Source organism: Phocoena phocoena, chromosome 3 (assembly GCF_963924675.1).
Source record: "Phocoena phocoena chromosome 3, mPhoPho1.1, whole genome shotgun sequence".
Taxonomy (NCBI): Eukaryota; Metazoa; Chordata; class Mammalia; order Artiodactyla; family Phocoenidae; genus Phocoena; species Phocoena phocoena.
In genome coordinates this window covers 163862365-163873242 of record NC_089221.1, presented here as the reverse complement: position 1 = coordinate 163873242, position 10878 = coordinate 163862365, and the positions used below count along the sequence as shown (strand labels likewise).

The window sequence follows — 10878 nt, the reverse complement described above, 5'->3', positions numbered from 1 at the left end:
CTACATTCACTGACACCTTCACAGACACACACGTGCCTTCTGCCCAATCTGCCCCACTGACTGGGCACCCTGTCCCTTGATCCAGATTGGTATCTATGGGGATGCTGGGGCCAGTTCTCCATGTTTGACAGACGTCAGTCACCGGCCGACACTGGGAGGGGTGGGGAGGGAAGTGAAGTCCTGTCCCCGTCCCCCCTCGAAGAGCCGTGTCAATCCGGGCTAGGGTGGTCCCCTAACTCCTCCGTGTATAGGTCAGCTTGGCCCAAATCTGAACCAAGGGTGTCCCCTGGTGGCCATGCATGTTATCTGCACCCATCAGGTTAGGGGGTGGGGTGTGTGTGCAGGGGATGGTGGGCAGCCCAGTGGCCCTGTCTGAATAGAAGGGCAGAGAGGACAGGCCAAAGTCAACACACAGAACCCAGAGACGGGAAGCCAAGGTCCAGCAGCAAGGACCCAGACCCAGAATTCAGAGCCTGGAATCCAAATCCCAGAATCCAAAACCAGATCTCAGAATCCAGAATCGGAATCTAGATCCCAGATACCAAGATCTAGAATCTGAACCCGGAATCTAAAATCCAGGTCCAAGCGTCCACCATCCACAATCCAAACATCTAGATCCTATCCTCCAGAATCTAGAATCAAGGACCCAGCAGGAATTCCTCGGCAGTCCAGTGGTTAGGACTCGGCGCTGGCACTGCCAGGGCCCGGGTTCGATCCCCGGTCAGGGAACTAAAAAAATCCCACAGGCCACGTGACGTGGCCAAAAAAAAAAAAAAAAAGTAGAATCAAGAACCCAGAGCCCTCCTCAGAGCCAGCTCCCTGCCTTCCCCAAGTCCCCGACATTAGAGCCCTGCCGGCAGGGGTTGCTGAGCACAGGAACAAACTGAAGGGGCAGGAGAGGAGCCCTGCAGTGACCACACAGAGCCTCTCCCAGCTGCTGCCCCTGTGCTTTCACACACACACACACACACACACACATTCACACACACACACATTCACACACACACACTTCGATAGGATCTTATACACAGACCCACACACCCAAACATACAGCCTGTGACCATTAGGTGTACAGCACCACACACCCTCAGATACACATGCACAATCCCACAGACACACAGACACACACACACACACCATCATGCATTCACCCAGACACACCGTCACCCAAAGACACCTGGAACTGCCATACGCTCCTCTCCCAGCACATGAACACTTGCCCATCTGTGTACCCACATGATCTCAGAGCTGCCCCCCAGCCCTGGCCATCCCCAAGCTCAGACACACAACCACCACACCCAGAGACACACAAAAACCCATGACTCCCAGCCCTGCACGCAGATACGCTCACTCACAGAATTGTGGAGGCTGGCGCGCACACACACACACACACACACACGAACTCTCCCAGGCACAGAGAAGCCCCGTGCCTTGGCAGCCACGCAGCCCCTGGGAACGGGACCCCTGGGACGGGACTCACCGCACACCCTCATGCCCACCCCAGCCCCCCCACCCCGCCTGGCCGGCTGGCGGGCTTTAATACAGATGCCAAACTCGTAATTGTAACTGAGGGTGACAGGGTCACCTTGAGCCCCAGATGCTCGCGCGGTGACAGATGGCGTTGGCAAACCTGATTATCGGCCCCTGTGCCAGCGCCTGTGGCACCTGCATTCCCCGCCCCTCCCCCGCTCCCCCAGCACTCATTACCCACCCATTACTGGGCCTGGGGGGCGGGGGTGGGGGCCGGCTGGCATTGCCCGGGAGGGGGCAGGGACTCTGGGGGCCCCCCTGGCACCAAGGTTCCCAGCTGGCTCCCCGGCTGGCAGGAGGTGGGCACAGCTGAAGGGGGGGAAAGCAGGCGCCTCATGCCTGCCAGAAAGAGGGGTGCTCGCGGTGCCAGGGCTGAGGTGCCCACTCGGACACTGCTTGAGGTTGGCACAGAACCCTGGAGGGAGGAGGGAGAGTATGCCCCCGACTCTGTGGGCCCCTGGTGATCACCCCCCACTTCAGGGCCCTTGGAGCAGGGGCTTGGGAGCTGCCTGCCTGGCCTGTTCCCACCCCTCTGTGCAGGCCTGTGGGGTCAGAGGTCACAGGCTCCCACGCCCCGCTGGCCCATCTGTTTCCTCGGGTCCCCGCCTCCTGCTCCCCTCACCTGGGGCCTTCCTTCCTGAGGCAGGAAGAAGGCTGAGGGGGGCCTGGCCAGCCCCCGCCCTGCGCTCCGGGGGGCATTTGGAGGCAACCCTGACAGCGCCACATGTCCCCGCGTCTGTGCCAGACGGGCCCATCTGCTAGGGCCCTGGTTCCAGCCGCCCAAAGCCAGGCTGCCCTCGTCCACTGCAGACCCTGAGCCCAGCTGAGGAAGGAGCACCCCTGATGCCCACGCTCCAGCACAGGGCCACCCACTCCCAGGAAACCCCAATTGGAGAAATACACATACACACACACACATACACACACACACAACTAACCTTGGCCAACCTTTATGGTTCCTATAAATGCCACACTGGGCATGGTGCTGTGTGGAGACTTGGGGGAGGTGGAGGGACAGGAGGGACAGCTGGGGGCACGTGTGTCCTGCCTCTGACTCGGGGAGCCCAGGTTTCCCCCAGCAGCTCCGTCTGCCTCCCGGCCTTGGTTTCTCAGGATCGCTGAGACCATGTCATCACTGTCTCTCCTAGTCTGGGTGGGGCCATCTATCTTCCTTGCAGCTGGGAGAGTCTTTGACTCATTCTGGGAGAAGAGGTCCAGCTTGGTGGTTAAAAACAGAAACCACCATGCCTTGGGTTCAAATGCCACCTCTGCCATGCACTGCTGTGTGACTCTGAGTGAGTGACTTTGCCTCTTGGGACTTAGGTTTCCTTTTCCGTAAAATGTGATGCTACTAACCCCTATGTCATGGGGCTGCTCTGAGGATGACATGAGTTAGTACTTATCAAAGACTTAGAGCAGGGCGTGGCAAATAGTGAGTACTCAATAAATATGCACTTTGACTATGAGTGGTCCACCCCCATGGGTGGGGCTGTGCCTGGTGTCCCTAGGAGCAGGGTGAGGACTCTGGAGACCTGTCTGGCTGTCCTGCGTCCCTGGTTGCTGGACCCAGTGTGCATGGTCCAGGTTGACGTCTTTCTCAGCCTGTCTTCCCCCGTCTCTCCAAGGTGCATGCATCTGTGTGTCCATTCGTGATGCTCAGCTCATGCCTCTGGTCCGCACTGACACCCCTCAACCCGCACAGTGGACATCCTTCACCTGGCGACGGGAGGCTGGGCTGCCCGCCCAACGCCAGAGGACCACAGGTGCCCAGCGCGTGCGAGCGGGCACACAGCTGTTGCAGAGGATGAACGGGGATGTAGAAAGAGGAGCAGTGGCCAAAGCAGAGGTGATTGAGGAGGTACACAGCCATGCAGCCCAGCCGGGAGAGCACCTGGGGCCAGAGGCAGGGAGATGAGTCAAGGGCAGTGGAATCTGGAGCCAGAGACTTCATCCTACCTAGAGAGGCGTGGATGCCTGGGTTCAAATTCTGACTCTGCCATCTGCTGGCTGTGTGCCTTGGGGCAACTTACTCAACCTCTCTGGGTGACAGTTTTCTCACCTGTAAAATCATCAAAGTTCAACCAGGAAAAAAAACAAAACCACTCTAGGGTGAGGGACAATAGGAAGGGTGGTATTCCAGGATCCCTGGGGGGGATTAAAAAGAAAACCCTTACCTCATTGCCTGGCACACAGTTGGCACTCAGTAAATGCTAGTTCTTCCTATGATTCCCTCCACCTAAGTGGATCTATCAACTTGCTCCCAGATCATGGCCCTTCTCTGTTTAAACCCTGCACCCCCCATCCGCCCTTCCGCCTCCACATCTCCCTGCCCTTCCCCCCATCACTGCCCCAGCCACCCTGGTCTCCTCGATGTTATTTCTCTCTTTCTTTCTTTTTTATTTATTTATTTTTTGATGTGGACTTTTTTTTTTAACATCTTTATTGGAGTATAATTGCTTTACAATGGTGTGTTAGTTTCTGCTTTATAACAAAGTGAATCAGCCATATGTATACATATATCCCCACATTTCCTCCCTCTTGCATCTCGCTCCCACCCCCCCATCCCACCCCTCTAGGTGGTCACAGGGCACCGAGCTGATCTCCCTGTGCTATGCGGCTGCTTCCCACTAGCTATCTATTTTACATTTGGTAGTGTATATATGTCCATGCCACTCTCTCACTTCGTCCCCTCCCTGTGTCCTCAAGTCCATTCTCTACGTCTGTGTCTTTATTCCTGGATGTGGACCATTTTTAAAGTCTTTATTGAATTTGTTACAATATTACTTCTGTTTTATGTTTTGTTTTTTTGGCCCCGAGGCGTGTGGGATCTTAGCTCCTTGACCAGGGATCATACCCGCACCCCCTGCATTGGAAAGAGAAGTCTTAACCACAGGACTGCCGGGGAAGTCCCCCTTTTTAAATTATTTGGCCGCACCATGCAGCATGTGGGATCTTAATTCCCCAACTAGGGATCAAACCCGGGCCCCCTGCATTGGAAGCACGGAGTCTAAACCACTGGACCGCCAGGGAAGTCCCTATTCTTTCTTTTTTTTTTAATTGAAGTATAATTGATTACAATGTTGTACTAATTGCTGCTGTACGGCAAAGTGACTCAGTTACACACACACACACACACACACACACACACACACATATATATATATATATATATATATATATATTCTTTTTTTATATTCTTCTCCGTTATGGTTTATCCCAGGAGATTGGGTATAGTTCTCTGTGCTATACAGTAGGACCTTGTTGTTTATCCATTCTAAATGTACTAGTTTGCATCTACCAACCCCAAATTCCCACTCCATCCTTCCCCCACCCCCGTCCCCCTCAGCAACCACAAGTCTGTTCTCTATGTCTGTGAGTCTGTTTCTGTTTTGTAGATAGGTTCATCTGTGCCATATTTTAGATTCCACATATAAGTGATATCATATGGTATTTGTCTTTCTCTTTCTGACTGTACTTAGTGTGATAATCTCTAGTTGCATCCTTGTGGCTGTAAATGGTATTATTTCATTCTTTTTATGGCTGAGTAGTATTCCATTGTATATATGTACACATCTTCTTTATCCATCTGTTGATGGACATTTATTTTGTTTCCATGTCTTGGCTATTGTGAATAGTGCTGCTATGAACATAGGGGTGCATGTATCTTTTTTTTTTTTTTAATAAATTTATTTATTTATTTATGGCTATGTTGGGTCTTGGTTTCTGTGCGAGGGCTTTCTCTAGTTGTGGCAAGCGGGGACCACTCTTCATCGCGGTGCGCGGGCCTCTCACTGTCGCGGCCTCTCTTGCTGCAGAGCACAGGCTCCAGACGCGCAGGCTCAGTAGTTGTGGCTCATGGGCCCAGTTGCTCCGCGGCATGTGGGATTTTCCCGGACCGGGGCACGAACCCGTGTCCCCTGCATCGGCAGGCGGACTCTCAACCACTGCGCCACCAGGGAAGCCCGCATGTATCTTTTTGAATACTAGTTTTGTCCAGGTATATGCCCTGGACATGTGGGATTGCTGGATCGTGTGGTAGTTCTATTCCTCGCTGTTCTTTCAATGCACCAAACTTGTGCCTCTGCCTCCGGGATGTTGCCCCTGCTGCGCCCTCCACCTGGACTTCTCTTCCATCCACCCTTCCCAGCGCTCATTCCAACTCATCCTTCCTCAGAAGCACCCCCAAGACAAATTTCACCCTCCTGGTAGTCTTTCTCCTAGCATCCTCATCTCTTTCTCCAGGGTCTCATAGCAATTTATTGTTATGTCTCTTTGGGGGATTGTTAATGTTTCTCTCTCCCAGAATATTCACTACCTGAAGGCAGGGACTCTTTCCATCTTGTTTATGGCTATAGCCCCAAGAATCATAACAAAAGCTAACACTTGCCGAACCCTAATACCCTGCCGGGCCCATGCTGCTCACCTTTGAGGAACTCCCTCCTCCCCACAATGCTGCAAGGCTGGAACCATTAATATCCCCATTTACAGATGAGGAAACTGAGGCTCAAAGAAGTCCCTTGCTTGCCTAAGACTACGCAGCTGCCGAGGGGTCTGCTAGCTCTTAGAGCATCCTTGTGCCGCCCTGGGACAGTTGCAGCTCTGGATCCCAGGTCAGGGGTCCCCTCTGCTGTGTGCAGTGTGCACGGCTGTATGGGGCAACTGAGGCAGCTGGTCCAGGGCTGTGCAATACCACCGAGTTGTCTGGATTCAATGAAGGTTTGCTGAATGGATAACAAGCCAAGGGGTCTTGGGAACTGACACCCTGGTAAGCATGGTGTCAAACACTTTGCATGAGTTCTCAACTATTATTAACTCCCTTTTGCAAAGGTGGGACTTGAGGCATAAAGAAGGAAAGCCACTTGCCCTGTGTCACACAGAAATCAGCAACTGAGGCAGAACTTGAACTTAGGTACGCCTAGCTCCAAAACCTGGGCCATAAACAACACATGGTATGAATTATCAAAACCTTTATGGAGGGGCTTCCCTGGTGGCGTAGTGGTTGAGAGTCCGCCTGCCGATGCTAGGGGACACGGGTTCGTGCCCCGGTCCGGGAAGATCCCACATGCCGCGGAGCGGCTGGGCCCGTGAGCCATGGCCGCTGAACCTGCGCATCCGGAGCCTGTGCTCCGCAACGGGAGAGGCCACAACAGTGAGAGGCACGCGTACCGCAAAAAAAAAAAAAAAAAAAAAAAAAAATCTCTGCCCTGGTGGAGCAAACATTCTAGTGAGGGAGATAGATGGTAAATGCAACTACAAAATCAATTTCATTTGTTAGGTGATGATGTGAACTACAGCGAGAAATAAAGCAGAAAGGGGGAACATTTTAAAACAACATCTGAGTAAAAACCTGGAGGAGGTGAGAGAAGGAACCATAGAATGTTGGGGGTGGGGAGTGCTAGAGGCAAAGGGAACAGCCAGTGCAAAGGACCTGAGGTACACATAATATTGGTGTGTCTGGAGAAAAGTAAGATGGCTGGTGCGGCGGGAGGAAAGTGGGTGAGGGGGAGAGTGGGAGGAGGTAAGGGCAGGAGATGACAGGCATTTTGTGCAGGGCCTTGTAGGCCACAGGAAGGACTTGGACGTTCACTCTGAGTGAAGTGGGAGCCATGGAGGGTTCTGAACAGAGGAGGGAGGTGATCAGACTCAGGTGTTCCCAGAGGCCCTCTGGCCACTGGATGGAAAACTAGACTCAGGAGACAGGGTGGCCACAGCAGAAGCTGGGAGACCAAGATGGCAGCACTCGCATTGGCCCAGGTGGGAGATGCTTATGCCCCATCTTACAAGGGAGAAAACTGAAGATCAGAGACATTTAGGTGAAGGATGCAGGGTTGACCCCAAATCTGTCTGGTGCCACAGCCTGTGCTCTAGGCCCAGCCCTCTCCTTCCCCTACCTGAGTGAAGGGCACAGCTTTGCACATCTCCTGGGCCACTTCCTGTGGGTCCAGTGGCAGAGACAGTGATGGCCACATCCTGCCCGTGCTGCATCCTGCCGGTCCCCAGCTGCCCAGTTTTCTGCAGGCCCAGGAAGGCCTTCCAGCTGCCAAGGGCAGAGGATGGCACCGAGAAAGCTGGGGCCCCTTGACCCAGAGACTGGGTCTCATTGGCAGCAGCCTGGGGCTGAGCTGGGAGGCCTTGGGGTCCAGGCCTCCCCGAGCCTGTGGGCAGCCAGGCCCCACTGAGCAGGCTCAGGAGAGTGGTCAGCTGGCTGAGGATCATCTGTTTGTCTGTCTTTCTGTGTGTTGGTCAGTCTGGGACTGGGCTCAGGGTCCTGGGCAGCTAACCCTGCTGTCTGGTAGGTGGAATCTGTGCTGTCTAGATCCCCCCCGCTTTTTTTTTTTTTTTTTTTTGGCTGAGCTGCGTGGCTTGCAGGATCTTAGTTCCCTGACCAGAGATTGAACTGGGTCCTAGGCAGTGAAGGCGCTGAGTCCTAGCCACTAAGGGCACCAGGGAACTCCCTCCAGATCCACCTTTTTTGTTGTTGTTTGCTTTGTTTTGTTCTTAATGTTTATTTATTTATGTATTTTGCTGTGCCGGGTCTTAGTCGCAGCATTCAGGATCTTAGTTGTGACATGCGGGATCTAGTTCCCTGACCAGGGATCAAACCCTGGCCCCTGCATTGGGAGCGTGGAATCTTAACCACTGGCCCACCGGGGAAGTCCCCAGATCCACCTTTAATGGCTTGCCCCCAACCTGGGTAGCCTGGGAGGCACCTCTGCAAACCCACAATGGGGAGGAGAGTAAACCCCTTACCTGCTGGGTTCCCACCCCTCCCCCTAGCCTGGCACGGGATCTGGGGGGCTGGGCTTGCGAGTTTGTCGGCTGTGGAGACCAGGAAGGAAAGGTGGAGAGGCAGGGGCTTAGGGGCACAATGCTGAATGCCCTAAGGGGCTCCTTTCCCATCAGGGCCCCATTCTTCCATTTAGCAAACTCAGACTTTGCAGTTGTGCTTCTCAGGCTTCAAACTCAACACTGAAACTTCCTGGTTATGCAATCTCAAGTCCCTAAACCTCTCTGGGCCTCAGTTTCCTCTTCTGTAATATGGGGATAACAACAGTCCCTACTTGGGGGAATTCCCTGGTGGTCCAGTGGTTAGGACTCGGTGCTTTCACTGCCAGGGCTAGGTTCTACCCCTGGTTAGGGAACTAAGATCCTGCAAGCCAAGAGGCACCACCAAAAAAAAAAACAAAAAATAAAACAGAAAAGCCAGTCTCTGCTTGGTAGGGTTGTTCTGAAGACTGGAGATGATTTATGTAAGGAGCTTCAAATAGAGGTTGGTACACAGTAGCGCCATGAATAAGCTATGATTAACACTATTGCTGTTGTTTTTTTTTTTGGCATGCATTAGAGGCCAGGAATAATTCTGAGCCCTGGGGATACAGGAGGACAACACAGAAAATGGGTCCTCGCTGCCACAGACAAATGTTTTCTACATTGTAGAAAACAGACAACACAAGATAAGATGATTTCAGAGTCTTAAGTGTTACGAAGATACTAAAATGGGATGTGCCTGGGCTTCCCTGGTGGCGCAGTGGTTGAGAGTCCGCCTGCCGATGCAGGGGACACGGGTTCCTGCCCCGGTCCGGGAAGATCCCACATGCCGCGGAGCGGCTGGGCGCGTGAGCCATGGCCGCTGAGCCTGCGCGTCCAGAGCCTGTGTCCCGCAGCGGGAGAGGCCACAGCAGTGAGAAGCCCGCGTACCGCAAAAAATAAATAAAATAAAATGGGATGTGCCTTAGAGGAATCGGGGTGGGGGTTTCTGACCCCAGGGTGGTCGGGGAAGGTCTTTCTGTGGAAGTGACATTTTTGCAGAGACCCTAGGTGCTGTGGGAACAGCCCCGTGGGGAGTGCTGGTTGGAGTGCTGGAAGCACATAAACATCCCCGTCCCAGGATTTGGGGCCCTGGAGGCGCCTGGGGGTCCCAGTCCTGGCCCTGGCACCTGCGCGGCCCCCACCTCACACCCAGGTGAGGAGCTGTAGGCCCCTGGGCCCCGAGATGCTGCAGAGCCGGTCCTTCCCGTGCCCCCCGGAGCTGCGAGTGCGATGGGGTGCGCTTGCCCTCTGGCGGCAACTCTCGGGATTGCACGGCGACCGTGCCCTGGACAACTGCCTCCCGGACGTCTGTCTCACCTGGAGGTGCGCGGGCAACTCCCACTGACCCCACTACATTCGAGCCCCTGAGCGTCCCCCAACCTGCCCTTCCGCTGTCCTCTAGACCCAGCTAATGGCAGCGCTGTCCTGCCAGGTGCTGAGGCTCCAAACTTGGCAGCATCTTTAAGCCCCCTATTTCTCTGACTCCCCCCCCTCCCCAATTTGATATGACTGCAAGTCCCTTCCACTTCAGAATCTACCCAGAATCCGCCCATTTCTCACTCCCTCTTCGGTCACCAACCTGGACATAATCCTCATTATCTCCCACCTGAACCAGTGCAGTCCCTCCACCCTGGTACCCCAGCTCCCGCCTCCTCCCTCTCTCAAAGTCTATTCCTCCGACAGCACCCAGAGGGCTCCGCCGGGAACCACCTCACTGAGATTAACAGCCAAAATTCTCCCTGAAGCCCAGCAGGCCCCAGCCTGTTTGCTCCCATCACCACCCCACCCTCGTCTCTCCGCACTCTCTCCCCCGTTTTCTCACTCCCTCCAGCCACGCGGACTTCTTCTCTCTTCCGTAGACTCACCCAGGCATAATCCTATAATCCCACACAGTTGTTCGGGGCTGCGACACTCTTGAAGTTTCAACATGGAAAATATAGATAAGAAAAATGAAGTTTAAAAAATTGCACAAGAAGGTGCTGACGTTTTGGGAAAGAGGGATAAGAATTTACAGGTACAATTTTTAAAAATTTATTTATCTATTTATTTTTGGCTGCATTGGGTCTTCGTACGTGCTTTTTTCTCTAGTTGCAGTGCGAGGGCTTCTCATTGTGGTGGATTCTTTTGTTGGGAGCACGGGCTCTAGGCGGGCGGGCTTCAGTAGTTGTGGCTCACGGGCTCAGTAGTTGTGGCTCACGGGATCTAGAGCGCAGGCTCAGTAGCTATGGCGCACGGGCTTAGTTGCTCTGCAGCATGTGGGATCTTCCCGGACCAGGGCTCGAACCCGTGTCTCCTGCGTTTGCAGGTGGGTTCTTAACCACTGCGCCACCAGGGAAGCCCCTACAGGTACAATTTAATTATATTTGCACACTGAAAAGAGCAGCAGGATTCTCCTGTTGGGGAGGGACATTTAAATAGGCAGATGAGATTGGGGGGGGCGGAGGGGGCGGTGTCCCTTTAGAATTTAAAAATTCAATGCAAAAAAAAAAAACCTTAAGAAAAAAGCACAAATGAAAGCAATCAATACCTTTGCTCTGC

At 53.7% G+C, this 10878-nt stretch overlaps 1 protein-coding gene across 1 annotated transcript; it reads right to left on the bottom strand.

Moving 5' to 3' along the window:
* Positions 1-3191: 3191 nt before the first annotated feature.
* On the bottom strand, positions 3192-7746 carry DAND5 (DAN domain BMP antagonist family member 5). The gene is given in 5 exon segments (XM_065875535.1): positions 3192-3239; positions 3241-3343; positions 3345-3421; positions 7422-7491; positions 7493-7746. Coding segments are annotated over 5 exon segments (552 nt in total).
* Positions 7747-10878: the final 3132 nt, after the last annotated feature.